The 14,369-nt window shown below is 39.7% G+C and overlaps 1 protein-coding gene across 3 annotated transcripts; it reads left to right on the top strand.

Annotated features, from left to right (window-relative positions):
* The first annotated feature begins 652 nt into the window (after positions 1 to 652).
* On the top strand, positions 653 to 5,642 carry SETH3 (Sugar isomerase (SIS) family protein). Of its 3 annotated transcripts, none has more exons than XM_086823347.1 (4): positions 698 to 1,427; positions 3,736 to 3,959; positions 4,048 to 4,221; positions 5,017 to 5,642. In XM_086823347.1, the coding sequence occupies exons 1-3, from the start codon at positions 747 to 749 to the stop codon at positions 4,202 to 4,204; spliced, it is 1,062 nt and encodes a 353-aa protein (XP_086679473.1). In that variant the 5' UTR covers positions 698 to 746; the 3' UTR covers positions 4,205 to 4,221; positions 5,017 to 5,642. The 3 variants fall into 3 exon arrangements, with proteins under 3 accessions (XP_086679471.1, XP_086679473.1, XP_086679472.1); XM_086823346.1 differs by lacking the exon at positions 5,017 to 5,642 and adding an exon at positions 4,532 to 4,968; XM_086823345.1 differs by lacking the exon at positions 5,017 to 5,642 and having other exon boundaries at positions 653 to 1,427; positions 4,048 to 4,968.
* The last annotated feature ends 8,727 nt before the right edge of the window (positions 5,643 to 14,369 follow it).

The following is a 14,369-nucleotide window of genomic DNA, read 5'->3' as shown; positions in this document are numbered from 1 at the left end:
GGAGGTATCCCTTCTTTTACTTCCTGGCAATGTCTGTTGGTGACCCCTTCTCATGGATCTCTACCTCTCCATCAACATCACTCTGACCAAGGATGATTTTTGATGGTTACCCACCCTTCCCAATGACAGGTTTAGTAGAAATAATGCTTGTTTTTTTATAATTTACCTTATTTTGTGAGACGGTTAATCAAATGCTTGTATTTTATGACCAAAGTGTCCCAAAAAGAGGCACGACACCCCGTCAAAAAGTAACCTTGACTTGGGACAATGAAGGAGCCTTTCTAAACCCTATATTTTTCTATAAAACCCTTACGTGTTTTGACTCTTGTGCAAACTTCGAAGTTCTTTATTCTAACAAGTCGGCTCTCACCTGCAGTCTTTGACGAGGTTGTCACTCTCTCTCTCTCTTTTCAGCCCTCCCGGCTCTCTGTCCCACCCCCCATTTTGCATTCTTTGATGACACATGTTATAAGAGAATGAAGTCTCCGTTATATATAGTATAAATAAATTAGCAAGTTTATTTCATCTAGAAACATTTTCTTTTTTATCCCAAAAAGGTATGCTTTATTTTATATCGATGCAGCTGATTATTAATTTACTGTATGCAATGATACTTGAAATAAACTCAAAGTTATATTAAAATTCATACACCCACATTTTCCCAAAGAAAAACCCAACCTTAAGTAAGCATCTAGTTTCTTGCCTTAACCCTTCAAAGATGAGCTCTTCTTCTCTATTTAGCAGCTATGGGAGCCCTACTAGACCAGCTGCTAGATCTGGCTATTTCTGCTCCTTCTCCTGTTCCTCGTCCAGCTCTTCCTTCTCCCACACAGGACACCTTCGGGATCGGCCAGCTGAAACTCCTCTTCAGCGAGCAGCAGAAGTTCCTCCGCTTCTTCTTCACGCATCTCGACTACGCCCAGGTGCACGCCTTCACGCAGCTGTGCTTTGAGGCCCGGGGCTCCATCTTCTTTTCTGGTGTGGGCAAGAGCGGCTTCATAGCCCAAAAGATCTCTCAGACTTTAGTGTCCACTGGCACCAGAGCCGCATTCCTCAACCCTACTGATGCCCTCCATGGCGACATCGGCATTGTCGGCCCCTGCGACGTGGTCGTCCTCCTCAGCAAAAGTGGGTCCACTGAGGAGCTCCTCCGCCTTGTACCATGTGCCAGAGCCAAAGGAGCTTATCTTGTTGGTGTCACATGCCTCAAGAGTTCAAACCTTGGAAAGATATGTGATATGCATGTTTGCCTCCCTCTTGAGAGAGAGCTCTGCCCCTTCGACCTCGCCCCAGTCACTTCCACAACCATCCAGATGCTCTTTGGTGACACAGTTGCCATTGCCCTCATGCAGGCCAAGAACATGACGAAAGAGCAGTATGCGTTGAACCACCCGGCTGGCCGTATCGGAAAGCGCCTCATTCTCAAGGTTAGTGTCAAAAACAATGTAATGTATATTTCCTGTGGTTGGTCGCTTGTCTTCAGCAACAAATCTACATGTGAGGACATCTCACAGGCATCAAAACATAATGCAATCACTTCATCAGGGAGAGATCTACTTGAGCACCTAAGATCTCTTTTCATGGGGTGACTAGTTCGGTGAGATCTCTTTGTGGAGGCCTCTAGTCATGCTGGAAGTACACAAATGAGGCCATCTGGAAGTGCTTGAGAACCAAAATCCAAAGTAGGGAGAGTTTGAAGTTCGAAACACACATTCATCTAGATGTCTTTTAGAATCAGTTTACAAATAGCAAGGGAGAGTTGATGTTCTTGTCTAGAAAGGAGTATTGGAATAGATTTTCTTTACTTCTAGTAAGCTCTCGAGACTGATGCATTGGAGCACTCTAAAATCAATCCTTTGCCAACCAAGGGCTTTACTAGCCATGACAAACAGTCGGGGAGAGTGGACAACCTTGTTGGCTAGATCATTTGTGATGTACTGGAGTGAATCAAGTACAAAAGCATGGCTACGAGCAGAAAAGAGTGTAGGGGATGAGAGGTTAACAAGTGTATGACACCAACACTCGTGTCTTGCACCCTTTCCCCCTCCCCCAGCTGGTTGGCTTGCTGCTGTGCTGACCTGTAAGGCCTGTCTGTCTAGATGCAAACGAGCAACAGAGAGAAAAGCATTGAAACACTTGAACTAACTTACAAGCGCACACAGACCTAATCTGCAACTATATTACTTCTCGAGAAAAAGCTCTGTGTATGAGCTGGTCAAAAGTGCTGAAGGCTGAAGCTGAAAAAGAATGCTAAAACAAACCACCCAAAGTCTTCCCAAGACTTTTGAGACATAGGAGATGATCATGCCATAGCTGTCAAAGCTTGATGTTGCCAATCCTGTCGAGGTGTATGCATCCCAACTTGCCAGCCAACCCTTTTCAGCACTGTTGACAACACTGCTGGAAAGCTCAGGCTGGCAAGCTATGGAAGTTTGTGTTGACTAAAATGCCATATCACATTAAGGTTGGTTTTAGATGTCAATGAAGAGATGTGAGTGCCACTGTAAGTGCAGATGTACAGTTGCTGTTGTGGTGCCTATCCATCTCTTCCTTGCACTGCAACCATCAACTTGATCTTGCTTGTGTATGTGCGCCTGCCTTTGGAATGCAACTAACCCTATGATGTGGCATGATGACATGGTGATGGGATCTGTTTTTGATTCTCTTTTTTTTTGCCGCTTTTGGGAGTTTCCATTTTTTTCCACAGGTGCAATTTGAAGACTATGGATCATGCTGCTGTTTGATTGCTTATTTGCTGCTGTCTGGGGACTCAGGAGAGGCTGAACAGCAAGGAAAGAAGCTAGCAACAGGATCAAGATTGGGGGGGGGGGGGGGGGGGGGGGGGCAAGCCACTTATTTATAGGTGCACTTTTCACTATTTTGCTGGTCAGATGCTGGTCAGCCAGTTTTGACTAGCCCAGCTTTTGGGCCTGGCCATTGTGTTCTCTTTAGTGCTAGCCTTTATCATGGCTGAGTCTGCTATTCACCTCCGAAGAAGTGATAGAAACTTTGTTCAATGGTTTATCTATGAAGATATGTCTACTATGGTGACATCTTGCATGAACTTATGTGGCATCCTTGAGATGTCCTGCCATGATCGTCTTGCATTCAGAGCTGACATGGGCACATGTGTTGATCACACAAGGAAAGCAAGTGGCGGACTCACCTCCCAGCCGAAGGCAAGTGGAGGGTAGGGTCCATAAGTAATGATGATATGGATGGGGTGGATAGTGAAGACAATCAAACAAAAGATATGCAATTAATGTAAGAGGGGTGCTGAAAGTTCAAGATTTGTCATCTGTTGGTATAAGTGGTCTAAATAGGATCAATATCGTGATGAAAGTGGATGTGAGTAAAATTGGACATTGGGGGGGGGGGGTGGGAGGGTGGGGGGGGATGGGGTTGTTATGTGTAGGGAAGGGTCCTGATATGGTGAAGGCCAGTGGTGGGATGGTTAAGTTTTGGATATATATAGAAAGTGGGAGACCCCATCAGATAATCCACAGTGCTCGACATAACCCCATGTTAAAAATAGATAAGCCGAGGAGACAAAGGCAGGCGCGCGCGCGTGTGTGTGAGAGAGAGAGAGAGAGAGAGAGAGAGAGAGAGAGAGAGAGAGAGAGAGAGCGAGAAAGGTCAAAGCTGAATTCTGACTCATGAATCATTTCTTGTGATTCCCTATCATGATGTGGTCTCATTCTAGATTTGAATTGGACTTCTTATCTTTTCGTGCAGGTTCGAGATGTGATGAAGAAAGAGAACGAGGTGCCCATTTGTAAGGAAGGTGACCTAATAATGGACCAACTTGTGGAGCTGACTAGCAAAGGGTGTGGCTGCTTGATTGTGGTTGATGACAACCACCGTCTCCTTGGTACTTTCACTGATGGTGATCTACGACGAACTCTGAAAGCTTATGGTGAAAAGATTTTCCAACTCACTATTGGGAAGATATGCAACAGGTGACAGCTGTGGATATGAGCATTGAACAAGTCCATAAGGGTTTCTTGGGTGTTTAGATTTGATAATGCTGACTTTGTTTTGAGGCAGATCTCCGAGGTATACAGGCCCTGATGCAATGGCAGTCGATGCCATGGAGAAGATGGAAGGGCCTCCTTCACCAGTAACCTTTCTCCCTGTGGTAAACTGTGAAGGTGTGGTGATTGGTATTGTCACCCTTCATGGCCTGGTATCGTCTGGTTTGTAATATTGGGATTCTAGGAGGTTGGTATTTTCCTACATTGTTATTGCAATGCAATTCATGTGTATAGTTAAGCTTATTCATTGTTCTGGAGTTCCTTCTTAACTTGAGCTCCAGTATTATAATATTTTTCTATCAATCAATTTTTTCCTCCTTTGCTTATGTGTAGTTTGATGCACACCTAGATTGGGTCTCATGCAGTCCAATCATACATGCATTTGGGCCCATCTTTAAGTAGATATTAGTATTCTCTATTATGTAAAATACCTAAGCTCTGCAATAGGTTTCACTGGTTGTCATATGGTTGTACTAAAGGAGAATGCTGAACAATAGGCACCCTATGCATTAGCTATGGCTATTTGCCCATGCTGCGAGCTTGTGGAATGAAGTGAAGGAGCTTTGGAGTCTTGCATCACATTATGAATGATGTGCAGCTACAAGTTGACTAGAAGCAAGTCTTCTCTGTTGCTACCCTTTTTGTGTATTTTTGAGGTCACCCCAAATAGTGGGTGATTGTAGTAGTATTGCATTGGCAAAGGGTGCTTAGGAATATGTACTTCTGGATGCTTTCCTCAAGCGGGAGAAGTTCTAAACATGTACTAGTAGTTGACGCAGACAGAGTTCATGAAACTATTGGGCTCAACGATTAATGTGCTCATAACTATGTATCTCCATGTGCCACCATTGTAAGAGCTCTCCTTGATTATTTTTTGAGGCGTTTGATGCAATGTTTGATACAAGATCAAAGTCCCTAATTCCATTGGCTTTGACACCTATGTATGCGGATCATCCTTTATTGCCCTTTCTATGTTTTGCAGGTGTACTTTGTTCTTTTCCCAGTCATGGACCACGGTTGCCCTTTTGAGGTATGACCTTCCCAATATTGCACTAAATTATGGGGGAATCTGTGTCTTTGGCACAACGACCAATGGGACTGTGTACATTAGTCTTGCAACCTGAATTGGTATATCTTGCATGATTCCAAGCGGCTTGGCCCTTGCTTGATTTGCCAATTTTATGATAAAATCTATTTTTTCCAATGGTGATCAGCCCAACCTATGGTACAAATCCTCCGTGATGACATACTATTGAGCCTCCATCTAGGATGGTTGTAACCGTTGTTGTTGTATTACATTGGCAAAGTTGCATTAGAAGAGTCACTCTACCATAGCTTTGGTTTATCCTCCATGACATTAATTACCACTATTGTATGCCTGAAAGGCATGAGGCATAGCCAAAAAATTTCTTGGCTCCCCTTGGGCTTTTTTTTTTTCCAAATATGTAAGCTCTTGGCATCATGGGCATGTTGCCTAGATGTACATGGACAAGAGGGCTTGGGTTTTCATGGCATTGTTTCAGTCTGATGAGCATGATATGCCACCAAGGGTCATGGGCATGGGTTTTGATGGTCATGAGGCCAAGGGCCATAGGTCCATGGGCACATGAGGCAATGTCATGAGGCTCATGGCCAAATTTTGTATATGATTGAATTCGGAACAAGGCATGGTGCAAAGGGCATGCATTTTTTGAAAATAAGAGCCCACAAAGACCTAGAAAAATAGGTTGCATCAAGGAGCTTGTCCCCCCTCCCCCCCCCCCCCTCTTTTTTTTTCTTAAAAAATGCATTCCCTTTTGAGGCTTGATGCATTTTTTGTAAAGAAAAGCTAGCATGCCCTCATGCCCTTTTGAGGCATGCTAGCTTGATGCATTTTTTGGAAAGAAAATTCGAAGAGGACATGGAAATAGGGTGTATCAATGCGAGCTTCCTTCCAAGCCCCCTTGGGCTTGTCTTTTCATTAGCTCAAGCCATGGGCATGAGGTTCTATACACAGTGCCGTAGGTTTTAATAGCATCGACTATGACTACATATCAAAGTGGGCTGCCCCACGTCTCCAAGCCTATATAGAAGCACACTGAGGCTTTGTCTCTACATATCACACCAGTCATCATCGCTGTGTGTTTATCTCCTTACCTTATAGCCACACTATTAAGAGTTTTAGCAGTAGCTATCTAACATCCCTCCATGGGAATGCTTGAGTGTGGAATGCAGCTATCATTATATCATTTCTCTGTGCAACATACTCTACTTATCTTTATCATTGTCTTCTATTGTTCTGAAGTTGTGTTTTTTAAAAAGTTCCTAGATTTTGTGAGTGTTCTAAGCTTTCGTCACCTTTGTAGGTTAGCTTAAATGGTATGAGAGTTCTAGGCTTTGTATACAGCTTCTTTGCAAAGCCAATTGACACTAGATTGTGATAAATAGTTGCCAGTAGACCCCACCCACCATCAACATTGGCTGAGAATTCAAACCTGAATAACACCACTGAAGATCTAGCTTGAGGGTGTCTAAGAGTGTTGTCCTCCAAGTAACATCTTGGTAACTTCCTGAAAACAAGAGTTCAATCTACAGCTCTCACCTTTGAGGAGTTTAGCTTCATCTTAATGGAGGGGTTGAGATGAAGGTGCACAATGATGGGGATTGTGGTTTTTCTACCAACACGAGCTGAGAATCAATGCTGGACCATGGCCCTTATGCTCATGGCCATGGCTTCTAGTTGATGAAATAAAGACCTTGGAAACAAGCCACATCAAGGGGACTTGGAAAAGCCGCATTAATGTGGTTTGTTTGCAAACCCTCTTGGTGTTTTTTCCCCTATAAAAAATGTATGCTCATTTTTGTAAGCAATCATGGTAGCATAAACAAGAGGCTTAATCATGAGGTTTAAGCATGATGATTGAAGAAAAGTGATTAAGGTTAAGCACATGATTAAGCAAGGGCCCAACATAATGATCATATGAAGAGTGGTAAAAGACATCTAATTGCATAAGATGGAAGCCTATAAATAGGCTTGAGTACAAAAAGATCAAGAATGTGATTAAGTGTCCACTAACTCCCTAATATAAAAGTAGCATCAAAATGAGCACCAATTCAATGCAATCGAAGCATCCCATGAGTTTCTATGGCATGTCTTGGAACATGCCCAAAACCATGCGCTGATACGGCCAAGTTGGTTATGATGATCATCTTGGTGCCCATATGTCTTACTAAAGTTGGTTTACAATGCCAGTTATGATGCTAGATACTAAGCTCTAGTTATGCTTATAAACGAACTTAGGAAAGAGGGGTGAACAAAAGGTAGGAACACGTTCTATAGTCGGTCTAGAAAGCCCAACAATCTTCTATAAAATTAGCCTTAGTTGAGACCTCTGCTTCATTCTTCATTGGAATTTGCTCCACCTACAAGGTAATCCTTTTGTGCTTTGTTTCGATAGAAACAATCCTTCTTTTCATGATTTGGTTTTCCAAAGAAGTTGCAAGACTTTCTTAGAAACTCCTCCTACTATGAACCTTTTAAGGGTGCCTTTGAAACCTCCCTTGTTGAAGAAGGCTCCTTCAGTAATCCCTTAGCTCTGTTTGACTTTGTTGCTCTCATCAAATAAGGATGCTTCCACATCCATCAGCTTTGGAGTTGGCAAATTAGCAAGTATAGTAACTATGTTACTAAACTCCTTTTGGGGTATGCCCTTCAAGAGTAATGTTATGATAACATCCTCCTCAATAGTCTTCTTGATACCTGCAAGTTAACAATACTTTTCATATAATTAAGTTGAGTTGGAAGAGAATCATTTGGATTCATTTTTACTTCAAAGAACTTTATGAGAAGACTGATCTTTGAAATATCTCTAGAGTGTTATAGGCTTCATAGAAGGTATCCTTTCCATATGTATATGGATATATATATCTATACAATGGATATATGTATCAGTGAGACCCAAGGTGATGATTGTCGATAGTGCCTTCTCATGTTCTCCTTGGTGGTAGGCATTTTCTCCTTGCCATTTGCAACTACCCATAAACCCCTTCTCATTAGGGTAAATTTGATCTTTGTCTACAAAGTATGGAAGTTGTAACCCTTAAATTTATCAACTTTGGCGTTGGCCATGACTTTGGGTAGGCCTTACGTCTTGGATAATTGATCCAAGAGCAATGTCTAAGCCCTCACAAATAAGACCAAAAAATGCTAAAAACCTCCTTCCCCACATAAATGCATGAGAGTTGCAAGAAACTTTGAAAATCCTAATTTCTTTGCATGAGAATAATAGTAAGGTTTGGATTTGGTTTTGGACTTCCTGATTCTCTTTCTTGACTTAATATTTGATATTGGATGACTCACATGATGAAGTCATGATTAATCACACTGATTAGGTGTAACTTCAGAGATTAAACCACCAACGATCGAGGAACTCACTAATTTGGAGGCAGAGAATTAAGGCACTTTGGAGCATCAAATTGAAGGCATTCCACCAAACCAAGTGAAAAAACCCTCAAGACACAGTTAGGGCTCTGTGTCTTGATGAGATATACGCCATTGATCCCATGATTAAACTCATTAAGTAAGCATTAATCTCAATATTACCAAAAGATGTCTTTATAAGCTACACAGGGTTGAAGTGGTGTCTAATGAGGCCTGCAACGGATTTGTAGACATAAAAAAAACCCCGGGTAGCAAAGGAATCGGGCCAATTTGATCTGGATGAAGCATCATTGCGTTGCACGTTTCTGATAAAACGCAGGCACTGGTGCAATAATTGCAGTCATTTTAAAGAGGGAGAAGACTCAAAAGCTATAAAATGATGATTCAGAGATTAATCACTAATGATGATAATTAAATATATTGAGCATAAGCAAGGATTACGCACTGAAGAACCAGGCTTTGATACCATGTTAGCAATCACGGTAACATAAACAAGAGGTGTGAACATGTCCAAAATCATGTGCCCAACCATAGACCTTAGAACCAATTGCCCAATATCCTCAAGGTCACATACAAGATATTTTGGAACTGTGCAAGCTTTTGACGCTGGGACAGATGCTAATGCTACAATTGATGCGCGAGCTTTTGATGATGGGGTAGATGCTAATGCTATAGTTGATGTGCAAGCTTTTGACACTGGGACAGATGTTGACACAGCAAGCAAGATGGCTGATACAAAATCCCCTGCACTAGTGCATGATGCGCAAGATGTACATCTTGGGGCTTTAGCTGACATGGCAAGCAAGATGGCTGATACAACATCCCCTACATTAGTGGATGATGCGCGAAATGTACTTGTTGGGACAGATGCTGACACAGTAAGCAAGATGGTTGATGATATTTTTCCTCATCAAGTAGTGGATGATGCACAAAATTGTGGGGCAAATGCTGGACAGGGCAAGGAACTTACATGTTAGGGATGCTACTAATGCTCATGCAAATGCCAATGTTGAGGCTACCACATGTGGAATGTGAATGATAAAATTATCATTGAGGTTGCTACAATGGCTGATACAGATGCTGAGGCTGAAGATGATGCAACTGAAATAGTACCCTATGTGATGCCTTTGCAGGTTATTGTGCCTTAGTGAATTGTGCATAGAAGCTAGATACACCATTGGACATTGTTTTTGTGAAAAACTCAACAACATCAGCAGCCTGTCTAAGAAGAAAACCATCGCTCTTAAGTTGTTCGTGTATTAGGGCCTTATTTACTATAGCGCCAGCGCAATCATGCTCCCCCTTGCCATGGCATGATCCAAAAAAATTCCATGTCAACTCAACACTTTATTTTATGCATACAAATCAATAATGATGAAAGTAACACTTTTAGAATAGAAAATATTCTTTTTTTGCATCTATTTATGTATAAAAATCCATTTTGATGAAAGTAACACTTTTAGAATACACAAACGATAGGGATTATTCTTTTAGAATAATAAAAGATGAAACTTATTTCACAAAATTTTAGAAAATTTTGCCATAACCTCCTTTGTATGGTTGATCATTTTTTAATTTTTTTTACTTTAATTTACTTAGAAATTAACGCCAATTAGCTTAAAGCATTCTAAACTAGTCAATTTCACTTTTAAAAGAGAAACAATATGAAAAGTTTAATTCCAACAATTAGATTACTTAACTAGGATAGAGAAGGACTGATTTTAAGAATGAGAGAAGGGGAAAGCCTTTCCAACAAGGCATAGCATCGATTTATCATTTTAAACAAAACAAAAATTAGAAAACCATTAAAAGAGTAAAGAAAAATATAAGATTTCTAACTTACATGAATTTTGGGAGCTTTCCTTGGCTTGATGGTTTGAGGGTTCTACTCTTGTTTGCAACAAGAGTGGCCACCAAATCTTTAGAAGAGAGAATGGTGAAAAACTAGTGAATTATTAAGAAATTCACCGTTCTTGGCTCTTGGGAGGAGTAGAGTAACAGTGCATAAAACACTATTAAGCTTCAACAAAGGAGGAGGCTTCTATTTATAGGGAAAAGTGAGCTTCTAACCAAGCAAATTGATTCTAGAATTTTTCAGATCAGTTTGGTCAATTTTTGACCATTTTTTGGTCAGTTTAACTTACTTTTTGGAACTAGACTTGAATTAGGAGAGAGGAGAGATAAAATATCTCAATTTTTGATAATTTAAAACTCCACCACACATGTGAAATAGGCGCCTCCTTCATGAGGGGGGAATTCCCATTGTGAGGTGTCAAAAATTCATTTTTTAAAATCACCCAACAAAGTAGAATGGTCTTGTAGCTTTGAACTATGAAGCTACACCATCTGACCACACCCAGTGTTTCTTGAAATTCAAACCCTGCTCTTTAAGCCACTGGTTATAAAGAAAAAAAACAGTGTTAGACAAAGAGTGTATCGTGTTGCTTATCATCATCAGAAATATAGAAATGCATCTCCTTGACAATACTATCATCCGTATACTGCTACACTGATACGTATTATAAATAAGAATTGTGCACTGATCTGTATGCCAATGCATGGATTATATCTAATTTTGCTCTTTAAATGAGTAGTTCTCGGCAAAATCTACTACTGATACAATGGTATCTAAAGGAAAGATCCTTAAGCACTCTCTGTAGTATTGATCAGCCTGCCATCTATAAGTGAAATTGTGCTTGATGAAGGTTTTAATGGGTCCTATCATCATCTTTGTCAACTCATTAAAAGCCACATGCTTGAGGGACAACACTTTCCATTTACTTTGACCATGCTTGTTTTGAACTTAAATGTCCTCAAAGAGTTGAATTGGAACTTTGTTTGTTGTCTCCTCTTGTTTGTGTGGGCAGAAGTAAAGCTTTAGTATGAATTGTAGAAAGATAACTATCCATATATATAAATCATAAGAAGACACATATAGCTATATACCACAGACTGTGCTATATAGCAGAGAGATAGAGTAAGTTAGACATATTTTTTAATATTTGTGCACTAATTATATAGCACATAAAGAGTAAGATTAAAATATTAATAGCTATATAGCATAGCAAATACATATGCATGCTATATTTTTGATGTGTAGTTCATAGCACACATAAGTGTATGTAAATGTGCTATTTTGTTTATTCATGTGCTATATGGCAGAGGGACATGTAAGTCTTTGTGGACTAGCTATATAGCAGAGACAGAGCTATATAGCATAGACAAGGTATTACTAAATATTAATAGCTATATAGCACATACATATGCATGCTATTTTTTTGAGATGTATTTCATAGCACATATAATTATCTATTGATGTGTTATTAATATATATAATTGTGCTATATAACATAGATAATGCCATATAGCATAGACTGAGTTATTGTGCTATTAATATATACAATTGTGCAATATAGCACAGACTGAGTTATTGTGCTATTAATATATATAGTTGTGCAATATAGCACAAACAATGCCATATAGTACATATTGAGTTACTATGCTATTAATATATACAGTTGTGTTATATAACACAAATACTTCCATATAGCATAGACTAAGTTATTAGCTCATTTGGAAATATTTATAATACTTGTATATTCATAGTCAATATGCTATATAGCTAGTTTGTTTACTGTATAGCCCAGAGAGCTTCAGCAGCATAGCTATATATCGGAGACTGTCTCTGCTATATATCACAAGGACATATGCACCATAAAGGTTGTGCAATGAAGAAAATATGCATGCTATATGTATTATGTGTAGTTCATAGCACATATTATCAAAAGTTTTTGTGCCATATAGCACAAAGACATGCACCAATAGAGCTATTCCTCAATTTTTGTGCACTAGCTACATAGCATGGACAATGCTATATATGACAGATAGAGCTAGATAGCATAAGAAGAGATTGATAACTCATAGGCAATACCATGTGGTATGTACAGTATTGTGTGTGTAATGAATAACACTGAAGATATGGTATGAGATATGTTTATACCTGAGATTCATCAAGAAAGTGCACCGGATGCTCGATGTATTTCTTGTAGCTAAGTCACTGCCGACAGATGTCTTTCTTATTTGTAGACACCCTGGTGTGCTCTGTCTAGAATCTTACAACTATCTCCTTCACTTCATGAGATAAAGTGCCATAAGTGAACTTTCTTTTACATAAGTCCAATGCCAACATCTTGAAGATGTTCTTGAAGATGTAGCATCACTCTCAACTCTACCCAAAGTAGAATAAATATTCCTTAGATGAATATTAAGAAGTCTTGCAGCTTGAGAAAGATAAGTTCTCTCCCAGGGGTCTCATTAACATGCATTAACCCATTGACAAGCATGCTGAGTGCGCTACATTTCAAGAAAAGCTCATCATTAGATTTTGGATTCTTCAACACCTGTAAAGGAGCTTCTAAATGCAGAAACAAGGCCCATGGCCTTGAAAAGTATATCATCTGTGCATTGCAAAATGCACTCATCATTTAGAATTTCTTGCATTATTTCATTCTTGTCATCTTTCCCATAATGACTCACTTTGTCAAAATGTGCTCAAGAATATTCTCAACAGTATGCATCTTCCTTTCTTCAATGTCTTCTCCTTCAATGTATGTATCTTCATTGCTTTTGATTTCTACTTACTTCCATCTGTGAAATCGCTGTTAATACTCTCGCTTGACATGTGCTTATACTTCTTCATTGAGGTAACTTTATCCTCGTTAAGATATTGCTTTCTTTTGAAATTCACTTGTGCCTACACAAGGGTTGCCTCAAAGACCTGTGTTCCATGCAGCTCAATAGAACATCCTTCCTTGACCAATGGATGATCTGGAAAGTCTCCAAAAAGGTTTTCTTGTGAATAATTATCCAATTCCTATTCCAGTATTGAAGTGTTAATCCAATTCTAGGATTAACAAGAACTACTGCCATTATCTTACATCAAGGAGTCACGCGGTAGATACACCAAAGGGTCACAAATTCAAGATATGAAGCAATGGTGTCCAAAGCTACAACTTGGACGGGCGCCTGTAATGGTATGACGGAGTATTTATGGTGATTCCCGCTTCAAGAGCGAGTGGAAGCAAGATGGGATGAAGTCCTAAGTGATGTACTTCATGGATATATTATGAGATTAGTCATTGTAATAGCATTAGGAGTGAGTGTGAACACTTATGGCCATGTATATAAGTGAATTTCTCTCATAATACAACATACTCTCCCATTGTGCAATTGAGTCTTGCTCTTGCTAATCTCTCTCCCTAATGCATGCTAGTGTGTGTGTGTGAGTGAAGTGAGGTGAGAGGAGGGACGAGGACCCATAGTGTAACGTGACGACAACGCTCGTAGGGGAGACGCGGTGAAATTGCTTCTCAAGGAGTTGTAGAGCTTGGATACCTCAAGGGTTACGAGCTCGACCATTGGAAAGATCCTCATGACAGCTGCGGTTCACCAGATAATCTCTTTTTGGATGTGTTTCAAGGAGGATTAGGGTGAGCCATAACATTTTTGGTGCCGCTGCTCTGCCGGGGAGCCATCCCTTGGCTTTTTCCATCATTTTACCTCTAATCTACACATAACCAATTACCCATTATCTTGATTAATGGTTTTCCATGAAAAAGATGTGGATTTGATGGTGATTTATGTGAGATTTAGTGTGGAATAGCTCTCTTTTTTATTTTTGAAAAGAATGCTTTTTGCTTAATTTTTAGATTAATTTATTATTTTGGTTATTATGTAATTTTCAGTGAATGTTAGGTCTCTTTACTGTTAAACATAGAACTAAGATCATTAATTCACTTCAATTGTATGTTTGTTGTTAAAATTGTTTGGATTAAAGTGTTAGCAAGCATTAGGAGTAGCTTAATATTTTAAACAATTTCTTAAAACCATCAAAAAACCCTTGAATTTGATTAATT

Source organism: Cibotium barometz, chromosome 29 (assembly GCF_041138505.1).
Source record: "Cibotium barometz isolate CiBa-2024 chromosome 29, ASM4113850v1, whole genome shotgun sequence".
Classification (NCBI taxonomy): Eukaryota; Viridiplantae; Streptophyta; class Polypodiopsida; order Cyatheales; family Cibotiaceae; genus Cibotium; species Cibotium barometz.
The sequence above is the reverse complement of the archived record's forward strand: the minus strand, read 5'-3'. Positions and strand labels throughout refer to the sequence as shown.

What these genes read in the sequence shown, in the direction of transcription:
- SETH3 (XM_086823347.1), top strand. Translation starts at nt 747, where the DNA reads ATGGGAGCCCTACTAGACCAGCTGCTAGATCTGGCTATTTCTGCTCCT. An exon ending in GAAAGCGCCTCATTCTCAAG is followed by an intron (nt 1,428 to 3,735) that starts GTTAGTGTCAAA and finishes CTTTTCGTGCAG; the next exon opens with GTTCGAGATGTGATGAAGAA. An exon ending in ATTGGGAAGATATGCAACAG is followed by an intron (nt 3,960 to 4,047) that starts GTGACAGCTGTG and finishes GTTTTGAGGCAG; the next exon opens with ATCTCCGAGGTATACAGGCC.